This window comes from Coffea eugenioides, chromosome 5, assembly GCF_003713205.1.
Source record: "Coffea eugenioides isolate CCC68of chromosome 5, Ceug_1.0, whole genome shotgun sequence".
Classification (NCBI taxonomy): Eukaryota; Viridiplantae; Streptophyta; class Magnoliopsida; order Gentianales; family Rubiaceae; genus Coffea; species Coffea eugenioides.
The window spans coordinates 50,752,573-50,780,290 of record NC_040039.1 but is presented as its reverse complement, the minus strand read 5'-3'; the positions used below and the strand labels follow the sequence as shown (position 1 = coordinate 50,780,290).

The following is a 27,718-nucleotide window of genomic DNA, read 5'->3' as shown; positions in this document are numbered from 1 at the left end:
GGACATAACTAAAAGAACATTTTGGATTTAGTTTAAAAGAACATAACTAAATGAACTTGTTATCATGACAGGTAAATTGATTTTGAATCTAGCCTGAAGCATTTTGGGAGAAAAATTGTTAAAATGCTAAAAGAACATAACTAAGTAAAAGTTGGGGTTCAGTTTGTCATTAAAAGTTGGTCCCTATGCACATTCCTCACAGGTAAGGGCCATTTAGTCCATGATCCATTGGACAGTCAGTTCAGGGCCAGATATTGAAGCAGTGCCATCTGATTTCTTTTGAATAATTTTATAACTACTTTTTCAGTTTGTTGGTTCATTCAAGAATGGCAAGTATGTTGGTTCATTCAAGATCATTCAAGAATGGCAAGTCAAGTATTCACAGAATCTTCATTGGACAAACTTAAATGTGCTAGGCTTGAAACCCTCCTTTGAAGTAATTGTCATGGATGGCCAAGTACACCCTGTGGACATGCGTACTAGGTCACTTAAGCCTACAACAACTTTGGCTTGTGATTTATGCGTTTGGATGCTATGTTGAGATCCCTACCAAAGCTAAAAGAGCTTTAGTGAACCCGACCAGAAAATGTGAAATCACTCTGTCCACAAGATTTATTGTTTCAGTTTTGTTGTTTCTTGCATGGCATTCCTTCAAGTTATGTTGTTTGCCTATTTCAATCTGCCTCATAGTTGTGCCATGATGGAGAAATAAAGGAAAACATAATTGTTTTAAGTACCGATTATGCATTTTGTCTGTGTTTTTGGCTGTCCAGGAAGACACTTTCAACTCGGAAAGTGAGTGCAACAAGTAGAGCTGCTACAGTTCCTGACGATGTTTTCCACAGAGTGCAAGGCATCCAGTTGTGCAATACCCAAGCCTACCAATGCACTCCTGCCTTTTTTGCCGATTCATTCTTCCTCAACAAGTTTTCCTCTGAAGTAAACTGCAGAAAGGGCTTCGGTCCCTCATACTACAAGGGTTATAGTGAGAGACATATCATCTCTGTTGTCCCAGTCACTCGTGTGACTATGGCCCATCATAATTGCTCTTTCAGTTTCTATATTATCGAAAACGGTAGAGAGGTTTATCTCAAGGACTATCCGGCTAGGTTCTGTTGGGGCCTGTGCCCATGCTTTTAGTGGTTGAAATCAGAAGTTGCTGTTGTTACTCCTGAGGTCCTTCACTTGCTAGAGTGAAATGATTTCCAGGGGACAGATATTTTAGTTTTTGCTCGAAATTGGGAAGATAGAATCAGTTCAAACATGTTAATGGGTTATGGGTTGAGTGAATGAGCCATTGTACGAATCAAGATTTTTTTGTGCTCATGCAAAAATAGAAGTTAAGCTGGTAACTACAACCAGAAATGCTAGCACATATAAAATGGTGCAAGTATTGCAATGAGTAAATGGTCCAATGAGGATGGTTTACATTATGTATGTTGTCAACTATATTCTCTGCACAACAATTTCATCGTTAGACGTTCTATTCAACTTAAATGAATAATCATCTAATCAGATTAGTATTTTTTAAGGTTCCAAACGAGTAGTTTAATTTTTTATTTTTAAAATTTATGATATGCATCTCCATACATCTATATAGGAAAACCAAATACCTCTCCTGCATATTTAGCCCAACACATTGGGCATTGGCTGTGCGTTGCACAGCCGAAAAAGTTTCTAGTAAATAGATGAAATAAACTCAGAGCAGCCTAGGTTCTCTCAGGAGCTGCCATGATTTTCCTCAAATTTTAATCACCCCTGAAGTTGGGTGCCCATGTTAAAGACCCGTTAATGGGCTCATTTCTTAATGGGTTTGGTCACTATTCAGTCCTTCCTACATTCTCCATTTGCGCTAACATGCGACAAGATAAGTCCTTTATCAGGCTTAACATGAAACGTGTATGTACGTTTGTCCTTCTCTTCATTACATCTTAAACGTAATTTCGTTTTTTTTTTTTCTAAAGAAAGGGGTGCCGTCCACGTAAATTAAATTGGACGGCCATCATGCATTTTTGCACATCTACGTAAGGATAGTGGAATTATGTAACTGCTGATACTACATTTTATCTATGAAAAGGAGGGGAGTCTAAATTAAGTCAGACTAAATCCTGATAGTTGAAGATGTTCTTAGTCCTCCGTTGGCATCAAAGAACAATACAAGAAACAGCAGCAGCCAACGTCGAATGTCTGTTACCTTGGCCCTTTCTTTGTCATGACTCTTATAGCTTTTGGTGAAGGATAGACTGCAAAAGGCAAAACACTTCTTCAGATAAAAAAGAGTAATACCGTTCTGTCATCACGTTGCCTAAAGTAAACATACCTTCATCAATTGTGCAAAAGCTTTCTAAAGGAAAAATTACATCAGGATCAATTCTCTGCTGCATTGGGAGGACGAAAGCCACACATTTTTTACTGCAGAGGGCGAACAAAACTTAGTAGGATTTCAAATGTTATAGAACAATGGTCCAAATCGTATACAAACTTTAAGAAAAGCTAATTGCACAGTCATTACGGACTTAAATGAAGTAACTAAATAGGCTTGGTTCATTGCCAAATGAATATGTAAATCACAAAAGCAAGACCTAGAAAGAATGAACAGTAAAAAGATTCCTGCAGAGAACAATAAGTCAACTTCAACTAGTATCCCAACAGCAGCATTCGGAGATTCATAATATCACATGCTATCAAGACCATTCAGCTTGTAAGAAGTATCGTGGGATAGATTGTTACCTGGCCCAGGACGGGATATATTTGTTGTTGGGTATGTTTTCTTCTTCTTCATCTTCATCGTCTGAGCACTGATACGGTGAAATGTCATATGATTTCTCTGGAATTTTCTGGACAACTGAATTTTCCTTTGCTGCAGACTCATCCAAAGCGGGCATTGTCTGAATAAGTAAGAAGCAGACGTAAGCACATGGACTAGGGAAACAATCCTCGAGTATGTTAGGCAAATAGACATTAAAAGACACAGATTAAAAGCACAAAACACTGAACGCTGGAGTCCACGAGCAATTTACTACATGTGACTCCAGAAAGGCAAAGGGATATTCCTACAACATTAATGCACAAAACTGGAATGTCGAAGCACATTTTTATGCTCTTTTCCTCACTCTGTAACATGATGAAGTTGTTCATTTGGAGATTTTTTAAACCAAAAAAGGCTACTAGAATGATGGTTAAGTTATCATTACAGGTGCAGGGCATATTACAGGGAATCCATCAGTTCCTTTCTCCTCTGAAATATACTGGTCCTGATGCAATGTGGACAGCAGCTGACTGTGAAAAGCAATATATCCTCTTTTTCTTTCCTTTTTCTTTTTTTGTACTTTTTATAACAAGAAAGGTAGCTGTGTCCCTATTATAATTAGCATAAATCCAAATAAAGACTCAGCTGAATTGAAACTTTCCAGGATAAGAGCTTCAACCTTCTGATGTTGACAGGAATCACCAGAAGTACCACATGCTTCAGTACAGATGGCAGCTTGCTGGAAATCGACCGTTAATTCTTCTGGCCTCATGTTATTGTCTGGCTTCTCCAACATAACGTCATATCTGCTCTCCTGCACCATGCTCTGACTCTTCTTTAACAGATTGTCTGATTTCTTCATTATATCATCTTTCCCACCCTAACAAGAAATTTCATGTATTCAGTGATGCTGAACTTAAAGCAAAAAGAAAATGCTTGCAGACAATTGAAATAATGAGTCATACATCACACAGCAATATTTCTCTTTACCTTCTGAGAGCACAATGTAATCTCTTCTTTCTGCAGTCGCCGTGCTTCTTCAGTTTGTCTCTTCTTCCTCTCCTTTTCCTTTTTTTCTTCTTCCCTCAACCTTTTCTTTGCTATAATATCAGCATCTCGTTTCTTTCTTTCTTCATCTTTCTTTTTATTGTTTAACTCCATTTGTCTCAAATTTTCTTGCTCTATCCTAGCTCTTTCAAGTTTCAGCGCTTCTTTCCGCATCTTCCGTTCATCCTGTCTTTTCTGCTCAAGGCGCTTTGCAACTTCAGCAGCCTCTAGAGCTTTCACTTTGACGTCTCTCTTTCCTGAAAGGTAATAGAAGCCAAACCTCTTAAATCAAGCAAACAGTTGATTCGAGAAACACCTCTTAACAATAATAGAACCTTAAAACCGCAGAAAGAGAAACATTCATCAAGACAACCAAAGAGAGGTTCAATTAGCCAGGCTACTTCAAAGTGCTTTATCTTTGGTAACTACTAGCATGTAGACATTCAGTAGCCAGAATATTTCAGAATTTAATGAGATGAAAACTATAAAAATGCTATTGATATGTGAGCAGTATGTATCTAGTTTCACATTGTTGAACTAAATTCAGGAAAAAGTTGGAATGAGTAAGAAGATTGAAGTTCAGCTCAGACACATTTGAATCAAGTGACACAGATTCTAAGGTAAAATAATAAAAATTATTATATACACCACATCCACGAGAATATCAGACAGGGTAATTGCAAAAATTGAGTGAGAATTCGTCTTGCCACAGTAACTTTATCTTGCTAAAGTAAACAAATACCAATAATAGTGCTTTCACATTGAAATTGGATGCATATAGCTTAGGCTGATAATGATGATTGACGTCTTATCCAGAAAAATTTGCAGAAGGAGATCCACTAAAAAAATTTCTAAGAAACTTTCGTTAACCAAGAAAAATTGATGCCAAATATATATTCGTCCAGTAAGAAGATAAATTACCTGTACAAACTGCAGCAGCTTGTTTTTGTTGGACCAGGGGAACAAAAGAAGTTACATTGGAGACAATGTTGTTGTACTTGGGATTCTTTTCTGAGAGCTTCTGCCTCTCTGTCTTCAAAGTGGTTTTGGATAATGCATCTGCCTTACTGAACTTTCTGCTTGTTGATTCCTTGGCTTTCTTAATCCCATTACTTGCAATTGATAACACATCATTCTCCTTCTCCACGCTCTTATTTCTACTATAGTTCTGTAGCTTTGGCTTCACCTTTTTATGAACCCCCTTGAAGCTGACTTCTGTACTCACAAAATCTGCAGTAGCTCTATTTACAAACTTCTCTGCTGCAGAGAATGATGTTGCAGCATTTGCTTCTGTTATGTCAGCAAGAACTTCTCTTTTTGCACAAGTATCATTCAGCAAACCATTGTCTTCCTGAATTTTCTCTGTTACGCCACTTGTATTCTCTTTTTCTTCGCTAGTACTGGGATCTTCCTCAATTGGAAAGCATGTAAGCTCTGGATTTGAACCCAATAGCTTCTCTGAGCTGCCAGTTTGTTGAGACATTCTCTCCCAGAGCTTTCCAACGGGAGATCTGTAATGATTTCTGGAATCCCAACAAAATCGAGCTTCCGTATAAGAAAGACGATCAGAATATGACATCTTTTGCAAATTACAGTCAGAGTTATTCCCATAAATGACCCTAAGTTGGTTATGGGCATCTTCATTTAAAGACAAAATGCTCCTCAGATCCATGCACTCAAGAAGACCATTGGGTACAGAGTGGCAAAATTTCTGAGATCCATGCACTTTGAGAGCAGATGAGAACTGCGTCAGAGGTGTTTGCATAACAGTCGACTTGCATATCTGTTCCAGGATGCTAGCACGTTCTATTGAAGTTCTCGAAAATTCAAACTTGTCAAAGTCGATTTCACGTCGAGAAATGTTCACATCTGCATTCTCTGTTTGTGGCTCTATGATGAAACTTTCAAGCACAGGCAGCATCTCACCAGGATGGGTCAAATTCGGGTCTTTTTTGGTTGAAGACGAAACTAAACCACAAGAAGGTTGGCTTTTGTCTCCCAAATAAGATTTGCCTTCTAAGAGGCTTCTCTCCATTGTCAAACCTTCGCTATATGCCAAATTATCTCCCCCTTCATGATGCAGCAAGTATTGGCCATCCCCTTCATCACCTTCTCTCCTTGCACTACTACTTGTACCTGCCAAATTCATTTCCTCAAATAAACATCCTTGGGAAGCTCTAGCAGAATCTTCCATCGAATTTGAGGCAATTGGTTCCCCTAATTGTTTAAGTGCAGAAGAGGAGGAAATTTCTGTAAGTTCACCGTGGCCTTTGGAGTTCAACGCATTCTGCAGGTAGAGTGGCAACGTACAACTATGTCAGACAACATATATTTTAATTGAGAGAGCCGTTTGCGAGAACATGCAGTCTTGCAAACAAAAAAGATTGACATTTCTTTGTGTTTAGTGAGAGTGAAGGGCCGATATGGGACCCTAAATATGTCTCAAATTTGAGTTCCAGGGATGACCTGACAGTTTGGCCCATTACTTTTGATTCATATAGAATTTGACATTCCATACTGAGCAGACGATTAGTCTAACATACATGTTTGTTGTCTCTGTATACACGTGTGTATTTTAACGAAAATGTAGAAGAGTACCTTTTCGCTTTGCACTTTAGGTGAAGGCTCTATCTCTTCAATCAATTGGCAGGCCATCTTCTCGTATACTTCTTTTTCAGTACTGTCATTCGCTAGAGATGCATGCCCTGGTACACTAACGACATTGTCTCCAGCTTTCTTTAGATTCATAATTGTGGAATTCAAGTCACTAGGATAATGCTTTTTTACCCTGAAGCTTGGGGAAGCAGAAAAACTATCTGCTTCTTGATCTTGAATCTTTCTCCTCTTACTCTTAGGCCATGAAGCCACCTGAAGTAATCTAAGATCTCTTTGAACCACTGACTTCTTTGCAATTTTCGGTTCCTCTGATTTTGAGAGATCAAGACTCTCATGGTCATCAAGTGGAAATCCAACTGAACCAGGTGTAAGCAAGTCATTACCTCCCAGACTAGAACTTCCCAAAACTTTCGGGCTACCATACTCATTATTCAAATTTCCAGAGTAGAGTTTAGCCCCAGCGGATGATAAATTCAGATTCTCTCCTGGACAATGTTGTCCCGTTGCATCAATTATAATGTCTGTTGGAGCAGGGGCTTCCACTTCCTTGATTGAACAATCTTCTGACAGTCCAATAGCCTTAGTTGCTGGGCATGACAGATCAGATTTGCTAAAATGTTTGCTTCCATAAGAGTGGGAGGAACGTTGGCTTCTCTCCTTTGTCTTATAACTGAAGTTACCCTATTAGACAAGAAAAAGAAAACACAGCCTGAGTCACCAAAATTTCAATAGTAGAAAGAAATTTCATAATTAAAGAAGAAATAAGCCAAGTCACTAAATGGTGATGTAACTAATATCAGTCTAATAAAAATAAATACGATCAGACAAATGGCCTCCAAATGTTCCACAGCTTTTCTCAAACAAAAACAATGCTATTAGAGAAAGCGAAGGTGATCCACAGACTAAAGAAAAAAGAAATCTCAAAAATCAGGAAATAAGATATTTTTCAAGACTGCCTTCCAAACCTCAAAAATAGTAAATGCCTGTTAAACCAGAAGTGAACACCTGATTGAAGGTTAGCCTAGAAAATAAGAGTGGCCTTTACTGCCAAAAATATCAATTTTCTCATGAACAAGCTTCATATTACAATCTGATTATGTCAGAACTTTTACCGTTTAAATGTTATGGCTACTAAAAAATATCACCCAATGTTTTGGATTTATCCACCTACCACTTAATTTGATAATGTCATGAAATAGATGCCAGAAAGAAGATTGGTATCCAGCCATCAGGAAGATAGAAGTCAGAAATCCAATATTAAAAAAAAAAAAAAGATTGACCTACTTGTGAATGATAATTGCAAGCTCGTCTAAAAATTAACAACACAACGCTCAAAGTGTATATGGATCAAAATCAAACAAGCAAGAAATTAGGCACTTACTTCTTTATGCAGCTCTGGTTCACAGACTTCTTCAGCATAAATATTCACATGATTCTCTAAACAAGGGTTCTCTACCTCATTTGGCTCCATAGCCAGACATGTATACTTAACACCCGGAATATGTAGCATCTTCTCTGAATCAACTGCAATTGTGTTCAGACTGATTTCCTCATATTCATCAGATTCCTTTTGTTTCATCTGTACATCAACATTCTCATTGTTGGATTCAGAAAAGCCTTGACGAATTTCATCTTCTTTTGTAACATCTGGCTGAATTGTTGACGGCTTATTAGAAATCATATCACCAGAAATTACTTGGTAATCGACCGATGAAGCAGAGTGTAGTGAATTATAAAACTTTTTATGTGGTGATCTTTCCAGGATTTCATATTCCATGGTGGGCCAAAACTTGTCTTTCAAGTTACACTCTTCTTTGTCATCGAAGACAAGTTGCTTCGGTTCCATAACCACCACACAATCAGAGGGGTTGGTGAGTAAACTTTCTAAGGCAGCATCATCTATATTTGATCTGGGATTTGCAGATTGGTTGTTGACTGGGTCATCAACAATAACAATTCCAAAGTTCCCCATCTGGTTAGCATCACGACTATCAAGAAGAGGCAGTATACCATCTGAGCTATTTTCGACTGCATATTTTGTAGCTTGAGACTTTTCAATAGCACCAGAGTTGGACCTTGTATCTCCATGATGATCACTAGTGAATGTATCAAGAAGCATGGGCATCCCTCTGTCACCTGCAGGAGTTCCAGACCTTGTTCTTTTATGGCTTAATTCAAGAAAGTTAGTAGCATCATTAAACTGTTGAACTGACTTGAGATTACGCTTTGCTGATATACCAGCTTCAACCATCACAGGGTGCATAGAGATATCCACTTCTGGAGCCTCATCCAGAAGACGAGGCTTTTGGCTAGAAAAACTTGTTCTTGAAATCCTGTCAACACGAGTATCACTGCCTTTTCCCTTATGTTCCAAGTGATCTTCTGTCCTTGCTTCAATGAAGCTACCACTTTCACCATTGACAGCAGAGTTGATAACTCCCACCGACACATTAACCACATTGGGACAGTTTTGGAAATCATGCAGATCTTTTCTTAGAGAATTTCCACTCTTCTGCAAATTACAAGTAAAACTATCACCATTATCTAAGTCTTTCATAGAGCTTGGTTGTTCGCCAGAGCTTATTGATCTTCTTACCGTACCAGTACAAAAAGTGGTCCTCTTTTCCTTGTTCATATTTTCAGTATCTCGTTCATTTGATTCCCAATCTCCACAACTTTCACGGGCCATGACACAAGGTTCTCCAAATTCTTCAGAGCCTGTAACCTGACCCTGTTCAGAGCTGAACATAGGTAGTCTAGTTCTTGAAGGAGAACCAACAGTATCGTATTTCTGATTTAAAAGGCTCCTGCCTGATGCTTTTGCGCTATTGCGAAGCTCCAAAGCCTTTTGTCTAGACTTGGATCTCTGAATTCTAGCAACTGATTGATCCGGGGCACTACAAATGTTTGAGATTCTCGCCTCGGCATCATCCTGAGGAGATGTAATGCTAACTGCTAACTCAGATACCATGTTCATTGTGCAACCAGTGTTATTTTCAAGACAGCCAGCTGCAGTAGCTTGCTTATCTCCACTGCCAAAACATTTGCTGTAGGAAGAAGTTTCCCTAAAGAATCCATCCACTAGCTCTCCATTATCTCCTGCAGCAGCAACTGGCTCGTTGTAGAGAGAGCAACAAGCACTTGGAAAGCGGATTGTAGGTCTTTGATGTGGCAATAATATTTCAAAAATTAAATCTTCTTTGTTCAGCTCTGCAATGAAAAGCTTTCTTCGTATTATAGCTATCCAACACAAAAATGTATATGTATATATTTTATTTCAAAGGTGCAGGCATCAACAACAAAATTTATGGAAACAAAAGGTCAAAACAGTTCCAGTAAATCCCTGCAGATTTAATTTCTTCACCATTTCCAGGCGATCATTTTCATTCTTTTGTTACCCAATTGTCCAGGACGATTCATATGCTTCACGAGCTACTATATTCAAAAACTGATTTTTTTTTTTTTTTAAAGAAGAAGAAAAAAGAAAGGCTAAACTTAATTGAAAAAATCAAATCATTTCGCAAGTTCCACACAATTAAAGCCATAAGTCAGCAAAATTAGGTTTCCTGAGGTCCTAAATCCAGGGCAATCTCCTCAAGTCCGTTCTTCAATTCACAACCACAGCTCATTTACCAATCCAAAACCTAGAACAAATAATTACAACTAAAACATCAAATAATTTTAAAAAAAAATAATGTAGAAGAAGAAAGACAAATGGAGTGCCTTTAGGAACATCGGAAGATTGATTGTCGTAGCAAAGCCAAGGAGGAGGGGTAATTCCGTCAACTAAGCATTTCGAAGCAAGATGTTGAGTGTAGTTATCTGTCTGTTGCTTGACTTGTCGAATAATCCGATTCTTCCTCTCGAAGATCTGTGCTAACAGCTTCTCCACCGTCTCCATCGTCAATCCGAACGAGTCATCAATCGGAGTTTTGATTTCGTTGGGAATTTGGTATTTTTAATAGGTGGAGATGAAGAATAAGAGCGCGGTCTGAAATTTTCAAATTCTCGGGTCAGCTAGGACTGTAAGTGTACGAGGGACTATCGATGGGCCTCCTGCAACAGCCTTTGGGCAAATAATCTTGCGGGTTCAAAAGTGCAACCCAAAACAAATGCACGCCGCATCCGTCGGTCTACATAAACAGGCTCTTTGTTAGTAATTGGACTTTGGGCACAGATGCTTACAAACGCTGGTGTTTTCTTTTCGAACTACCAATTGGCCCAACCAAAAGCCCAAACTAGACCATGCTTCGGACTAGAAGGCCGAACTGGGGGCACAATTGCAGAAAAAAGAGGTCCACCCTTGGATGGAACTCATAGGCTACGCAAGGATCCCAGAATTGTTGATGTGATTTGTTGTTTAACCATGAATAGCGAACAACAAATCACTATTGAACGTGGCTGCAATCTAGATTCATGTACCAACAGTGGTCGGTCCGAGTGGTAAGCTGCTCGGATTCGCTTAAGCAGGTCTCGTGTTCGAGTTCTAGTGTACGCAAACATCCTTATTGGGAGACTCATCCACCATAGCCAGGTGCGCGATGCGGGTCGGGTCCGGATTAGTCGGGGCAAAGTTTCAGGTACCGGACGGGCAACTAAAAAAAAAAATCTAGATTCATGTATATCTAGATTCAAACAAAAAAAAAAGATGCAACGTATCTATCACCCCTAAAAAAAAATAAAATAATAAAGTGATTTGGTTCAACGCATGGATTCTTGACCTTGCATATCTTTTTAGTTTGCAAGATGTAACACGTTGCAGCCCACACCATCATTGAAGTGAGTGACAGTGAGTGATCATCTGCCTACTTTTTGTACTGGTGATATAACTGTCTGTAATTGTGTCAATCAGAAACTCTACATAATTGAAAAAACATGCCATCGGTTCTTTCAGTAAAATTTGTGGGAATTGTTTAAGTACAACGAAACATCCAATCCAATGTTAGTTGTTTGCATTTCGATTTTTTGCAAAAAACTTTTGTGCTTTATGAATATATTTTCGATTACCTTTTTATTTTGAATATATCAAATCGTTACGGTATATTTTTCTATAAAAAAAAAAAAAGTCCTAAAATGACGAACCAAACGGGAAGAAGCTTCTTTTTGAATGATCTCTGCTTCTTTTCGCTTTGTTCGGGAGCAAAACAAAAAACAAAAAAAAAAAAAGCCACAGAACATCTCTTTCTTTCTCAGTTTATTTTAATCATGGTCAAAACGCGTAGAATTGAAAAGTGTCCCCTCAATTTCATGTCCCCTGATGTATCTTTTGCGCTTGGAGGAGGCCATGCAATGAACCAACAATCGCTAATGTTAAATGAGAAAAGGACTTGGCCATGATTTGATCAAACAGACTTATGAAATACATGCTTGTAAAGATGCAAACCCAAACTCTTGACTCGGATGGATATCTTAATCAGTTTTCCCTCTTTGTTTCTTTTTTCCTTTTCCCCTTTGGTGGTGAGAAGGACATCTGACTTCTAGTTAGAATAATGGTCGCAGAATAATGCTATATTTCTAGTTATTCGAAATATCAATCGACTTACTAGAAAAAATATGAAGTCATATATAGAATATAAAGAGTTAAAAAATAAAAGATGGTGAAATACTGAGAATTGAACATTTGTGTTATGGAATAAAAAAGAATTTAGATTTTTTTCAAAATTTCTACACTTATCTTTCTTCCTTTTAAATCGTAAATGGATTGGTTTTGATAATTTTCGCTTACCTTATAATTTTCACAAGATTCTTACGAGTCAATAAAAAAAAAATTGTCAAATAATTTTCTTTTGGAATGCGCTAATTAATTTTATTTCATCTAAAGTAAGTTTGCTATAAGTATTCATTTGAACACACCGAGTTGCTTAGGTTTTTTTTCTTATATGTAGATTTTCTAATTCTTTTTTATTGCTAAAATGCTAGATGCACGGCGTAATTGTGTCTAAATAGATTTAACAGCTATTGAAGAAGTAGTTATTTATTATTTTATAATTGTTTTGTGTGTTCAATAATTAATTAGGCATGAAAAATATAACTTCACTTTATATTTGGTCGAGAAGTTAATCACAAGGGATAAAGCTTATATATTTAGAATTTAGAGGAACAAAGTGTTACTAAAGATCAATTTAGGGGGCAAAGTGTAAATAATCGTGCTGCTGATTTGCGCCAACGTGAAAGCGACTTCATGAGATATCTTGAACAGTTAAAGCCATGATTGAATGTCAAACATCACTCTCTATTCGATTCAACTGTAACCATCTTGACTTGATTAATGCCTCTATTGAATTCAAATGTTATATATTTCCACGGTCCACGCAATTATGGCCAGTAGTCCATTCAAGTCGAAGGTTTTGACGAAACGCATTAGTGTTGTCTTGAGCATAACTAAGACTAGGACTTTTTTGAAGGCACCAAGTAGAGCGTAAAACGAGTCATTCGGGGTATGAAAATCGAAAAGTGAAAATCAAGACCAACTTAACAAGCAGTCATTTGATCAGGTGATATAGGTAAAATCTACAGCCAACCTTTTTTTTTTTTTTTTTGTTGGACAAAGTGTTTTTTGGAAGCTTTTGAGTTGTTCATTACCTTCTTTCGTTTTATACTATAATAATAAAAGGTGATCGAATTTGATAACACTACATAATCACTTGTGGCAACATCTCGGTATATCTATTAAAAGATTAATACAAAAAATAAGTAACATCCATACGCACAAAATAAATAAAAAGGGAACTAATCTCCTATCACGGCGCATTTCTTTTTCACTTTACATGTTTGGATAGAGTTGATGATGCTCACCTCGGCCACCCCGCATGTCCGAGGTGAACCCACCTCGTCCCTCATCGGAGCTCATCCGTGTCTTGGGCATATCCCCCAAGCTCGGCCGGATCCCTAGTCTGCCGTGTAGGTGACCTCGGCACCTCCACCTCAGCTGCACGTTGATGATGTCAAGCCACCTGACATCACCCGGGACCAGTGCTTTATCTGAAAAGCACTGTCGCACTTAATGACTACTGCGTAAGACTCTTCGTCACCCTGCCCAGGCGGCTACAGCGTCAGAGTCAGACCGCCTGATAGAGAGCAGAGCCGTAATGGCAGGACATGGGTCCCACCGGCATAAGACCTCCGTCCTGCCCTCCACTCTCGCTCTATAAATACCCCTCATGTACTCCTAACAAGTAAGCATACTGTTCATTTGACAATACTACTGCTTTTCTCTCGTTCTCATACTAACTTGATCGTCGAAGTGATTCCAGGGGAGAAGCCCCGCCATTCACTTCGGACACGAGGATACACCTCACTTCATCTCAAAGGAGCCTGATTCTGGTCGGTTCAACTACCCACCAAAAATCACCTCTTCAAGAGTATTATTTGAAATATTATTTGGAATAATTACTATAGCGCTTTTTGTGATGTGATGTATGTGAGATAAAAATGTGGTTAGAAATATAAAAAGGTGGGTTGAAAAATGTGTTTATGATGCAAGTGAAATATTATTTTGAGAAATCTGTTATCAAACACTGTAATTACATAGAACACATACAAATCAAATCACTGTATTCTTAAGTGGGTTAAACTAGTCAAAACTTTTCTTCTCCATATAATCTAAAGTGCAATGATTTTTGCATAATTATTTTGTAGACCAATGCAAGTAGTAAAATGCACGTACTACCAAACAAGTATAGTGAAAAATTCATCAAAACATGAAACAAATAACTTTTTGGCTACAAGTCATACATTTTATATTCTATGCCAGTCAATTTTACCGAATGTTTTACGGAACACAACATCAAAAGATTGAATTAGTTCCAATACTCGAAAGTCAAGAATACTTAAAAACGCAGGGGAATTATGCAAAAGAATTTCCATACATGTTCTTGAAATTTTACTACTTGCTGCAATATATTATGTCTATTCTTGAGAATGTCGAAGCTTTGAAAATGTATTTGCTCGAATATTTTTCCGGTGCTTCCTGAAACCAAAGTGTTGACCGGGGGTCACTGTCTTCGCGTCTATTGTGTGGTGGCGTGCTCGCTTTAAAGTTTGAATTTTTATTTGTGTTTACACGTTTTCGACAAAAGGCATCTGAATTGATTGTGGCCAATACAAGGAATGCTTAAAAATTGTCTTCACACAACTTTGAAGGGTGTAATATTATTGATATAACCCTTTACTGTGTTTTTTAAAAAAAATTTATCGATAATGTATGTATCCAAGTCTACACCCAACTAATTACACAGCGTCCAAACAGAGCGGGACTGACTAATGTCTGGGACTCGAATCAGAGATTTTGATATAAGGATCCCGAGTGATAACCAGCTTCAGCGCGGACGAGATAACCCTAACGAGTGTACCTTTTTTAACAAATGGCTCTTATCAAAATGTAACCAAAAACTTTTCAGAGGACGTTAGCAATCAAAATTTGGGCTCCCACATCAAAACTAAAGTGGCAATCAATAGTAGGGATGGACCACGACCTGACTTGGTAAGGTTGACCCAAGACTCGTGAAAACGTTGTTAGGAAGTGATGGGTTTGATTGAAGTAGGGTACTGGCGAACAAAGTCCTAACACCTTCAAAGTTCAAACCCTGTGTTGAGAGTACCACCGAGTCACGGATGGAATTATAAAGTGAAGAGCTAACGGGCTCGAGGGGAGACGCGGGGGAATAAAGTCTACAGTGAAAGAAACAAGTCACAGAAGAAACTACAGAGAGTAAACGAGTTTGATCATTGATGTGAGCTATCAACGGACAAAGCATAGAGCGAAAGAACCAAGTCACACGGGTGGACCTATAAACAAGTTCATGAACAAAACTTAAAGATCCAACTCTAACACCATTATAAAGAATTTGAACTTTTATATCAAAATCAATTTCGAATGAGTGAAGATGGTTCATAATCTTATTAATGTGGTTGGGAATTATTGAGAACTCAACGAGAACTTTTAATCTCTTCGCAGTTCCTACTAATCATGTGCCTTTTTTCTTATAAGAAAAAAGAAAGATTTTATTAATAAACTTGTTGGATATCGGTCCAGCACCACCACCAGTTGTTTTACAAAATTTGGAGGATAGTGCTAAAAAAATTAGTGATAACTCCTGATTTAGCAAAAGATGCTACTAATTCATGAGCATTTTGTTCGGTTCTCTGGAACTCCAATTGATATTTTATTGCTATGTAATCATATACTTAGTAAGACGCCATAAGAAAACAAATTTGAAATCATTTAGCAACAAATGTAAGCCTCTAAAATAGCTAGATTACAACCAAGAAAGGGGTATGATTTCTCTTCTTCAAAATTGGGGTAGGTCACTAGGTTACTTTACTCTCCACGTTAGTATAATTACTCTTCTTAAAAAAAAAAAAAACAAAGGGTATGATGTGTTTCGATATATATACGTGACATGCTACATAGGTTTACATACATACCTTTTACTCTAACAATTCCTATCCCCCTGTTGATAACAGTAAAAAAAAAAAAAAACTTTATATTCCAACTATAGAATTGGTTAATGTCCTCGTGGGCAGCTCGGTTGGTCTCAGTAAACCTCCTTAGGATTTGGTGTCCAGTGCTCGCAAGGGTTCGGGTTCCGTGGTTAACATGTTCGGGGGGATGGGGCCTCTCCTCCCCGACCGGAGTGGGATTAGTCGGGCCCCGTAAGGATTGACCCGCACACCCACTCCGTCAATACCATAATATAAAAGAAATCTTCGACGACATTCGCTCAACCTTTTTTTTTTTGCCGCTCAAAAGGCATCGAATTGAGCCAAATAGCCCGTCAACAAGCAATAAACAAAAAGTCAATGCCACGTTCAAAACTGTACATCATGTCCCCACGAACGCTAACATTTGAGAGCACAATCTTCGCTTAACTTTTGATTTTATCCAGCAGGTTAGTTCCCAGTTTCCTCAAGAACTGAAATCTAATCATGACACTGACCATTTAATCTTTCACACAAATTCAAAATTACTGTACCAGAATATAAAATAAAAAGCTTCATTTGTTTTGGACAAATACACAAATGGCACGAAATACGCAACCAATCATATCCACATGAGGGGTTACTTGTAATTAAGGTTACATTTATTCACCCATCCGTTACGTAACTGGACATGAAACTTAACTTATTAATTTTGTTGGACAAACCGCTTGTGGGCACTTGGTCTTCGTTAGAATTAGTGGCAAATGTACGGCCTATGTGTGTGTAAATTAAAAGAAAAATTTATAACGAAGAATAAAGAACATTTATTAAAAGGTTTTATAAGGTTGTGCAATGTGATTTTTTCTTTTGTGTTGTTAAACAAAAAACAAAAAGAAGTTATTTGCGGTTTCTACTATTTAGCCTTTTAGTAGGAGGGAAAACAGGGATTTGTTGTAAATATCTGTTATTTTTTGAACTTTCAATTTTATCTTTATAGGAATTACTTTTATTTTAACTACCAAAACATATGCTTATAATTTTTTTTTTCCGATAAACTCCTAGTAGTCTAACTTATTTGTGTACTACGCACCTGTATGAATTTAAACCATTTAACTCGCAAGTCACATACAGTGACAATTGGTAGGAGACATAATTTGAACCCTTGACTTCCCACCTCCCTAAGATAGCGGTGGCCAATAGTGGTTATATGCTTGTAATTAGTTGTCTCAAAAACATGCTTTGCTTTAAATATTCACTTTCAACATAACTAACACTAAGCATTATGACTATTAATATGACAATCATTATGTAAAAGAAATTTAAGAGATTAAAGTTTGCTTTATAAATAAAAAAATTCATATTGAATTTATGTATCATAATATTATACATCTCTTTATTGCACAGGATCGGGTCCAATGTGATGTCATCAATATATTGAGATCTTGATTATGTTCCTAAAATCCAAGTAAATTTACGTCATTAACCATCCACCATTTCAACCTTCCTCTGTATAAATACGACCCTTTTGTTTTGCCGCAACTTCAACCATCTCCGCATCATACCATTATTCTCCAATTAGACAAGATCCTTTTGCTAGTTCCTTCAGCTATCACTTCAACTCTCAAATTAACTTGTTTGTTTCTTTCTCCGAAAACATTGTAGAAGGTACCCATTTATCATCTGCTTATTTTCTTTGTCCATTTGGTATAATTTGTGAAGCAGGTTAAGATTTAGGTGGTTGACAACGTCCTATAGAACGTGAAAATGAAGGGTCTCCATTCTTTACTGGGATTTTTTTTTTTTTTGCTCCCACTATTGGTGTGTTTATCTTTACCTGATATGATGATAAAGATTAGATTTTTACTAAGAAACATGGGCAAAGTCACCATCTTTACATTAGTACTATGTTTATCTGCTGTTTGTGTGTTCTTTAACTTAATTTAATACACAGGCTACTCAGTGGTGAATTTTTGCATTTGAGCAGGGGTTGTCCTGAGGTTTAATGGAGGAGGTGTTTGTTGTAAATGGTGTGAGAAAGGATGAGTTGCTTCCTGCATTTAACGATGACCATGGAGGGGTCATAGTGGAGTTGAAGGAGCCTATGGACCCCAATAACTTCCGTTCCAGGCTCAGAGCTTCGCTATTTCAGTGGAAGCTTCAGGTATTATCTGACTGGAAGTTAGTGTAGGACAATTCTTTAGGTATTATGTTAGTTGATTCTTGAACTTGTTTTGTTCACAAGGCCCAAATGAATCTGCAGGAGTGAGGTTATAGGTTGAACTAATGATGATTGCACAAGTATATTAATTTTCAAGGGGATACTTCTCCTATTTTTGTAGAATAATGTCTGGGTGTGGACAAGTTCCGCTTTTACTGTAGAAAGTTGAAGTTCTTAGAAGTGATATTTTGTAGAAGACATTGATGGAATTGTTAGTTGAATTCATCAGTTTTCAGTTGAAGTAATATCAGCTATCCCTCTGCCTGCTTGGAACTGTAAATAGTTATTCAATCGAAATATATCGCATTAATTACTGTAGAGAAAGATATAAACAAGTTTAAAATTATAATGACGATTTTAAATGTATGAAAAGTCAACCTATGATATATGATCAGAGTTGCATTATAATGTGTTGATACTTGATGATGGCCTCATCTCATCCACTACTCAACCTTGCAATCTTCTTGTCTTAGTAAATACTAGTGTTTGACAAGATTGAATTGCAGGGGAAGAAGGGCGTTTGGATCAAAATTCCCATTGGACTTGTAAATCTTGTTGAAACTGCAGTTAAGGTACTCTTCTCATTACCTGTATAGATCTTTGATGGTTTAACTTGATGCTATGAGTTGTACATTTTGTAGGAATATTGCCTACTAACCTGCGATGTCTGTAGCAGGAAGGATTTTGGTATCACCATGCTGAGCCTGATTACCTGATGCTTGTCAATTGGATTCCTGTAATTGATAGTACTATCCCAGCAAATGCTACGCACCGCGTTAGTATTGGGGCTATTATTGTAAATGATAAAAGGGAGGTATGTTGAAGTTTCCACCTCTGCTAGCGCTTAAATTAGTTATGTATCTATGAGTGTTACTATGTGTATATACATGATAGGTTAGGTGAATGTCAAGTGTGTTAACAAGTACCCATTGGGCACCCGTTAAAAAAACTCTTAAAGGATTAACACTTTAGTCAAGAACTTGTAGCTCTTTTTATTCGTATTCATTCCCCTAATTTAAAGGTTTACAGGTTGAGTGACTGCCAAATGCCCCAGTCTTACAAATGAGTTAAGCTGCACATAAAATGTTAAGTAGTTGGTTTTCAGGATAAATCAAAAAGATATTTGTTGCCTAAAGCAACCAGTGGATTGTGCCACTTTATATGGCCAGGACCTTGTTTCCATTACCATAGACTAGATTGTGCCAAATCTGACACTTGGGTTTCATGCTTTTCTGTGCCGTGTGTATCTCTTGTTCTTCATTATTTATTACTCCTAGTGAAGTATACACTGATCACCAATAACTCCGATCCACTAGATTGATCCATGATATTAAACTTCTACTCATTTCTCTCCCTGAGTCTCTGTATTTTTTCTCCAGTTGCTTGTTGTCCAGGAAAAGAATGGAAAATTGAAGGGGAAGGGGATATGGAAGATTCCCACAGGAGTCATTGAACAGGTACGTTTGGCTTCACCAAAAGATTATGCAATTATACCCCCTGATCCAGATAATTCATCTAACCCACAAATAGGTTTAATGTCCTGAAGTTTCTATTAGCTGAAGGTTCTAGCAGGTCTTTCTTATGTTACATATATTGAGGCTCTTTAACTTTCAGGGTGAGGATATATTTGCTGGTGCAATAAGAGAAGTAAAAGAAGAAACAGGAGTAAGTAATGATTTTCATAATATAGATAGATATACAGAAAACCTGAATGTATATTCCTCTGTTACACCCTTTCTGGTATCTTTGTAAGACTCCTGGGTTTTTCCTATTGTAGGTTGACACAGAATTTGTGGAATTACTAGCATTCAGGTGCCACTTTTGCATAACATCTCAGTTGTGTTTATTCAATCTGAATTCCACTCCATGTTGTGCATGTATAAACTTGTCATCCAGTTATATATATTGAAGAGTGGAAAATAATATTTGTCATCTGTAATTGGATCATGGAAGTCTTTGAAGTGATTTTGAGGTCCAATTCTGATTAGCCTTGGAAGTTTCAGAATTGAGGGAATTTGGGGAATTGGATTAAGCCAAGTGAAATTTGTTTTTACTTAGTGGGTTTATAGGGCAGTCTCTATGTTTCTGAGGGTGCGTTTGATAAAACTGAAATCTGAAAGCTGAAAGTTTGAAATCTGAAGTCTAAATCCATTAAGTTATTGAATTATTAAGTATTAAATCTAATACATTTGAGTGTACATCGCATTCAGTGATAAGTGAATAGGTTATCACTTAATTTTGAGAGTAAGTTTTGTCTAGGAAATTCGGTGCCACTTAATTAATTCAAATGTTCAATTTTTGGTTATCAAACGGTCTAAATATGTTAAGATCTGAATCCATTAAGTTTAAGTACTGAACTGGATTATCAAACAGGGCCTGAGTTTATTCTAGAACGAATCTATTGGATTGTGGTAAAACCATGTCCAAAGATAAGTCTAATGGAAAATTACATTTGTTAGTTCATTGGTATGATGACTGATGATGTCTTTCATGTTAACCCTGACTTTTAACTGATGATGATAGGCAAATGCACAAGGCACTCTTTGGCAAGTCAGACTTGTTGTTCTTGTGCATGCTGCGCCCTTTATCATATAAAATCCAAAAGCAAGATCTTGAAATTGAGGCCGCCCAGGTACACAGGAATTGCTTCTTCAGTGTTCCTCATAGCTGGATTCTTCAATAGCATTCATTGCTTAATTCGAATCTGATTAGCATTATTGGCTTATATGTTGCAAAATACTTCTTTGACCAGTGGATGCCGTTGGAAGAGTATGCAGCTCAGCCTTTTACTCAGAAACACAGCCTCTACAAGTACATTAACGACTTGTGTTTAGCAAAATTAGATGGAAGCTACGCCGGATTTACTCCGCGGCCGATCACATCCATCTTCGGTGATTCAATAAGCTATTTGTATGTGAACAAGCAGGATCTGAACCGCAGGATCTTTAGTCTTAACTGAATCAATGCCAAAAATGTTAAGCAGGGGAGGAGAGCTGTGAATATTCTGCTGTAACTATGATTATCTGTAATAATTTTTTTGATTTTTGTACGACGACTCACCTCACTGTCTATGAGGGATGATGAATTAATAAGGTAATTAAAGTATTTGATTGAGTGCATGAATTGCTTGAGCAACTCATTTAGAGCGTCCAACTTTTGGTACTCAAATATACTACATTCCGTTGATGGAGCGAGTCTTTAGCAGTATTGCAGATGTGATTGCAACATATTTCAAATAAGTCCTACATGAATAATTTGTCTGCTTGAGGTTGATGAACAGTTTAGGACAAAAAAGCTGTTGCCTAATAGCCTCCTTTGCCTGCACAGATGAATTTCTGTTTCAGTATGTATAAAATCGACCCTTTGTTTAATGCCCAGATGGGTAGCTCGTGTGCCCTAGTTACATGGAACATTATTGCAAGGTCTTAAGATGAGTTCGCACTTTTTTGTATTTCATCATTGGTTCTTATGCCATAATTCCAAAGTTCAGACTGAACAGATGTTACTTAAAATATGCTCTATTTGACGTGGTTTAGATGTAATCAGGCTAGCACATAAATGATATGAGAAACTCTTGATTCTTTTCTACCACCCAAAAGAAAAAGCATGAAAAAAAATTTTCTTATGTGTAAAACAAAATTTTTTTTTTTTTTTGTCGAAACGATAGGATGTGTAAAAGAATTGGAGTGTGTCATCTTTGACTAAAAACTGGCAAATGCCAGAATTGTAGTACAATAACCGCATGACAACCACACAAAATCCTCACTCCGCTCAGGCACCACTAAAATACATCAAACGATCCCCACCCGAAAAAGGAAAAAATAAAAAAAAGTGGAAATAACAAAATGCACACTCATACTAATAAATAAGGACCCTCAAACTAACGTATTTAAATACAAATAAATTACTACCCCTAGCCAAACACGCCCTTAATTATTTGACCCCCTTTGAAAGAAAGAGGTGTCAAAAAACATAAAAGAAAAGGGGAAAATCTTAGAGAAGTAAAATAATGAGCCACAGACTGAAACAAACAGCTGCAAATCTTCCACCGTCAAATCTAACGGCACCGTTACTGTCTGCTGCTGTTTGATCCGCAGCAGGGCCGTCTGCAGGAGAATCTGCGGCTGGCGGTGCAGGCGGCGACTTGTGCTTCTTCGAAGGCTCGGGAGCATCAGCCACCGGTTCCGGTGCCGGCGCCGGAGTCGGAGCCAGAGAACCCTTGAACAACTCCCTGGGCAACAAGACCTTATCCAGCTCAAATATAGCCAACGGCTGTTCATCGAATATCGTCGACGTTATCCTCGCCGTCACGACTGGCGTCTTCAGCGTCACCTGCTGGCCGTCATTTTGCACAACGAGGCCGAACTTTTTAGCGCCGTCAGTGGCTAACGTGTTAATAGGGCCGTTATTGGATTTCAAAGATGACTCGGGCTCGTAAATCGGAACGCCGTGAAACTCGAGTAACGACTGTTTACCGTCCGCCGTTAAGTTTTTGAATTTCGGTAAAAAGCTCTTCATTGCAGCGTCACCCGGGCAAAAAATCGTTAACCCACCGTCAACACTGCTGTCGAATGTCTGCTCAGCTGGAGAAGCTAATAAAGTCTCGGCGAAAACTTTACAGCCGTGAGCTGACATGATACCCGTGATGTTCATCTGGCTGGGCCCAGGAGTGGGAGCTTCGGCGTCGGGAGACGGCAAGATCTTACTGATCTGAATTACGGAAATGTTGTAAGGAATTTCCTTGACAGATTTCACAAATGTGGCGTCGATTCCGCCATTGTCGACGGCGCCGAAGCCAACTTTACCGCCCTTAAGGTCAGTAATGTTGACGAAGCCGGAGGAGCCGGGAGCGCTGCCGGTGGCTTGGTACATGGTGGCAGCCAAGGCGGTTCCGTTGGTGATATCGTGAAGCTTCTTGGCGCCGAAATAGTCGAGAAGGACGTGGAGGGAGAGGACATTTTTTAAGGCGAAGATGGACAAGTGTTTGCCGAGTAGATCTGCCATGCCGGCATTGTCGACGGCGCAGACAGTGATTGTCTCTCGGTTGTTAATGTCGTTAGCGAGGTGGGTTGTGGTTAAGAAATGGTTGAACGTGGAGAATTCTGGGAACTCTGCTAAAATCTTAGTAATGTTGTGAGCTTCAGATGGGGAAGGTAGGAGTATTAGTGCCAAGGAAAAAACCACCGCTGCAGCGGCCACCGTGGCCGCTGGAGTTAGCTGCATTTTGTGGTGGAGATAGAAAATGGGAGTAGAATTTGAGAGGCGGAAACGTATGGGACTATGCGGCTGCGGATGTTTTCGGGGGTTCTTTTAGTTTTAGGGCCTTTTTCTAGTGAGTGAGTGAGAGGGAGAGAGGCAAGTGTGTTCGGTGTGTCCCGTGTACAGTTGAGGTGAGGAAGGAAGAGTCAAGGGGAAGTAATTCCTACTAACTACGATTAGTAAGCTGGAGATCTGGAGTTGCTGTTTTGTTTACTGAATTGGCCTTCGTTACTTGCTGGAATTACTGATGTCTTCACAATAGGGCTGCTGTGTCCAAACTGGACCAAAGTAACTAAGGTTGTGTTTGGATTGTAATTTTTTGAAATTTTTGTAGAATATATATTATAACGATTTAATACATGTAAAATAAAAAAATAATTAAAAAATATATTTTTGAAAAACAAAAATGTAGAGTTTTTTTTTTTTGTAAAAATTCCATTTGCAAACAAGGCCTAACTTTTCAGGCTTCTTAGTTGTTGAACAGGGTGTAAGCGAGTAATCAAAAAAGGAAAATGACATCAGCACTCTTTAAAAATATCTCAAGCACTCGTTCCCTTCTTTTGCATTAATTGAAATTTAAGGAGTTGTGTGAGGTTTTTTGAGAAGTCCTAATATCATCATTTCCGTTAATAAAATTATGGATCAAAAAATAGGTACAAAGTGTGCTTTGAGTTATTTCAGGAATAGATGGTAATTAATATTTCTGCGAAACTGACTAATAGAACAATCGACTAGCAATTTTACACATTTTCTTCGTTGGTATACAAATTGGGCATTAACATGGCACATGTACTATTTATTATACTGAAACCCTATATACAATACTCTACGCTTCAAGAGTGTGTAATTGGATGTAAAGAAAATTATAATTAGCCTAATAAGAATGCGACGATGAGAGTTGAGAGAGTTGATATGAAGAAAATTAAGGTGAGAAAATTTTTCCTTTACTCGTGGCATTTCTTATCCTAAGTTTTGTACCAGGGATAATTTCATAAACCTCCCATGAGGTTTTATGAAATATCACCTAGCTCCTTTGAGATTTTCAAAATCTCACTTAGCACCCCTTGAATTGACATTTTGGTAACATTGGAAGCCCTTCTAACCAAAAGTAATATTAAAAAATTCATGCTTGAGAAGAGAGATTATTTTAGTGCCTTTAATACCCTTAGACTATCAAAAAATGAACATTTTACAAAACAAGGAAAAAAGTACTAAACTGAAACCATCTTAAAAGTGAGGAGATGAAAATTGGTAAGATTTTATGTTACAGTCAATAATCACTTCTACAGTAGGAAGAGATAATAAAAGCAAATACTATTTTTTAAACCATTTTTACAAATAGAACCCTTCATAGTGTTGAAGGTAATTAGCATGTAAAATCATACATTTGAGCAAAAAAAACTTACTAATAGATGAAATTTAACTTCAATATCATACAGAAAATTTACTCAAAATAGACATACTTCTTTTTATGGATGTGAAATATGAAAATTTTATTATAGAAAAAATCAGAATTTGAAAAACTATTTAGAGTTTCAATTATTTTATTTCTCTTGCGCTCTACATGGATAGGAATAAATAAATAAATATATAAATAAAGTTGTGAAACACCAAAAAAGGAAAAAAATAAAAAGAACCTGCAGCTATTCTTCTCCAAATGCATTGAATATTTCATTGACATTTGCGATTCAATTATACATATATATATATATGTATGTATGTATGTTTGTATAGATATTGTTAAAGAAAAGTAAGAAATTTAGAGAAAGAAAAACAAGTTCAGAAAATTTAAATATGAGGGTATTATTGACAATTCATCACCTTTGATATTAGTATATGGCCCTACTATCACTTTAAGGGTGTTAAGTGAGATTTTGAAAAGTTTGGCAGAACTAGGTGATATTTCACGAAACCTCAAGGGAGGTTTCTGAAATTATCCCTTTGTACTATGAGTATTGGTGAACGTGAAGAATACTGAAGAAACCGATCACGTGGTGGACGCATCAATCTACCAGCAATCAAGGCAGAAAAACAATAAATAAAAGAGGGGGCAGCACCAAAGACCGATTTGCAAGCTTAGAATATGCCCAGCTTTGCATCCTCTATTATGCTTTATTTAACCATTAGTACTAGACAAGTATGCTCCGCTCCTTTCGGTCCTACAAATTCTATTAGCTCGTCACTTTTTATCATACAAGTAAGCGCGCTCCCTAATCTCCTTCCTGTGTGTCAGTAAAATCCTGCACAAAATTAGGCCGGTTTAATAATTCAGTTCAGCACTTAAATTTAATAAATTCAAATTTTAATATATTCAGATCGTTTGATAACAAAAAATTGAACGTATGAATTAATTAAAGGAGCCTTTGATAAAACTGAAATTTTAAATCTAAAATCTGAATCCCATTAAGTTATTGAATTGTTAAGTATTAAATTTAATACATTTGAGTGCATATCACATTCAATAATAAATGAATAGTTTATCACTTAATTTTGGGATCAGTTTTGCCTAGGAAATTAGGTGCCTCTTAATTAATTCAAATATTCAATTTTTGAATATCAAACGGTCTAATATATGTTAAGATCTAAATCCATTAAGTTTAAGTGTTGAATTGGATTATCAAACAGGGCCTAACTGTCACTGAATTTTCTAAACAAAACTTGTTCTCAAAATTAAGTGATAAACTATTCACTTATCACTAAATGTTATATGTACTTAAAAATGTATGAGATTTAATACTTAAGAATTCAATAACTTAATAGATTTTGACTTCAATTTTCAGACTTCAATTTTATCAAATGCACCCTTAGTAGCCATTTCTTATTTCTGCTTGCTTACTTGTTGTATTGTTTCTTTCTTAGGAACTATACGGTGAAAATTTGTTTTCCTTGTTAGCTTTTACTTTGCGCTGGTAAAATAAGACACCACATAGTACTAAAATTTTGTTAAATAAGAGGACTAGTTTCGCTCCCAAAATTTTTTTTTAAAAAAATGTGCTGACAAATCTTTTCTTTCCTAATCAATAAGGGGACTTGTTACACGGGTAGAAATTCAGAAATTAGACAATTTGAATTTCTAAAACTCACCCCTGTATTGCTTAAAATAATAATAATAATAATATTATTAAAGATTAGCTATACTAAAGGGTTATAAAGATGAGAGAAATTCGAAATCCACTGACGCAGCCTTGGACGAGTGTATGGTGATGGAAGTGAATTGACCAGTGAACAAGGAAGGTGACTTGGGCTTTGAATTTGGTGACAATTGAATTGGGTGGAGATACTCTTTGGAGCAATCTCTCTCATTAGCTTGCTAACAAAACTAAACAACGGGACCTTCCTAATCTATATGAAAAAGAATGCTCGTTTGACACAACGAGCTAAATAATAGGCTCAAGTTTCGGCTAGATGGCGAAGAGATGATGGGCATTGTGTAGAAAAGCTGTTAATAATCACTTATGATTGGACGAGCATTGTGTAGAAAAGTTGTTAATAATCTCACGTGTCATTGGACGCCTATGCGGTTCATCCTCAAAATTTCATCATCTTTATGCGTACATCATGAAAGAGAATCATGATTGTTCATTGGTCTCTCCCAAATTAACAGCGCTATCTTAGACCAATCACGTTTTGCATAAAATCGTGATTAGTCATTGGTCTCTTCCAAATTGACTATGCTATCACCAATCACGTTTTGCATAAAAATCGTGATTGTTCATTGGTCTCTTCTAGAAGCTAGTATCTTAGACCAATCACATTTTTTGCATAATTACGCTTAATTAAAAACTTCATCAGCCCATTGAAACCTTTCCATTCAAATCTCCTTTTCAAAAATTAAAGATTTTAAATTCAAATCTGCTTCTCTAAAAATTAAAGATCTTGAATTGAAATCTTCTTCTTTCCACAATCCCTTGCTAAAAAAAAAAAAGAAAAAAAATGCCACAATTCCCGTAGGCGATCTCCGGTCACTGTCGACGGGGACCACCAGAGAGCCGCCCCGGTGGCTATATATATATACTAGTAATTACGGGTGGCAATTTCTGATACGACCCGAGAACACGACACGAATCTAACATGAAATTAATGGGTTTGGGTTGAGGTTTCAGGGATTCGGGTCGAACCTGAAAAGAAAACAAGTCGATTTTCGGGTCAACCCGTAGTGACCTGATATGACCCGTTTACGAATTAAAAATAATTTAATAAACATAAAAATTATTTTATCCAACTAAACTAAATAATCTAAATCATTCTTTTTTCAAAGGTATTAATTACTTAATCCTAAATGAATTTATTTAACTTGTGTGAAGTTGAAATTATTATATTTGGATAAATAATATATTATGTTATTTTTTACTTTTATGCTGTTTTAATTTATTTTATATTTGGTTTGGGATAAAACAGTTTTACGGTGT

General features: G+C 37.1%; 3 protein-coding genes across 4 annotated transcripts; 1 reads left to right on the top strand and 2 right to left on the bottom strand.

Moving 5' to 3' along the window:
* Window positions 1-1,879: 1,879 nt before the first annotated feature.
* On the bottom strand, window positions 1,880-10,313 carry LOC113771975. Its single transcript, XM_027316517.1, has 9 exons — window positions 10,136-10,313; window positions 7,794-9,622; window positions 6,395-7,093; window positions 4,718-6,083; window positions 3,740-4,053; window positions 3,429-3,629; window positions 2,731-2,888; window positions 2,321-2,412; window positions 1,880-2,243 (listed from the first exon to the last, which is right to left on the bottom strand). Exons 1-9 carry the CDS (start codon window positions 10,311-10,313, stop codon window positions 2,191-2,193), a joined length of 4,890 nt encoding a protein of 1,629 aa, XP_027172318.1. The 3' UTR covers window positions 1,880-2,190.
* Window positions 10,314-17,399: 7,086 nt separating this feature from the next.
* LOC113770571 (nudix hydrolase 10-like) lies at window positions 17,400-21,236 on the top strand. Of its 2 annotated transcripts, none has more exons than XM_027315075.1 (9): window positions 17,400-17,497; window positions 17,817-17,993; window positions 18,557-18,622; window positions 18,727-18,864; window positions 19,430-19,507; window positions 19,665-19,715; window positions 19,828-19,862; window positions 20,574-20,682; window positions 20,803-21,236. In XM_027315075.1, the coding sequence occupies exons 2-9, from the start codon at window positions 17,835-17,837 to the stop codon at window positions 21,007-21,009; spliced, it is 843 nt and encodes a 280-aa protein (XP_027170876.1). In that variant the 5' UTR covers window positions 17,400-17,497; window positions 17,817-17,834; the 3' UTR covers window positions 21,010-21,236. The 2 variants fall into 2 exon arrangements, with proteins under 2 accessions (XP_027170876.1, XP_027170874.1); XM_027315073.1 differs by having other exon boundaries at window positions 18,724-18,864.
* Window positions 21,237-21,721: 485 nt separating this feature from the next.
* On the bottom strand, window positions 21,722-23,543 carry LOC113770162 (fasciclin-like arabinogalactan protein 1). Its single transcript, XM_027314549.1, has one exon. It carries the CDS (start codon window positions 23,271-23,273, stop codon window positions 22,044-22,046), a length of 1,230 nt encoding a protein of 409 aa, XP_027170350.1. The 5' UTR covers window positions 23,274-23,543; the 3' UTR covers window positions 21,722-22,043.
* Window positions 23,544-27,718: the final 4,175 nt, after the last annotated feature.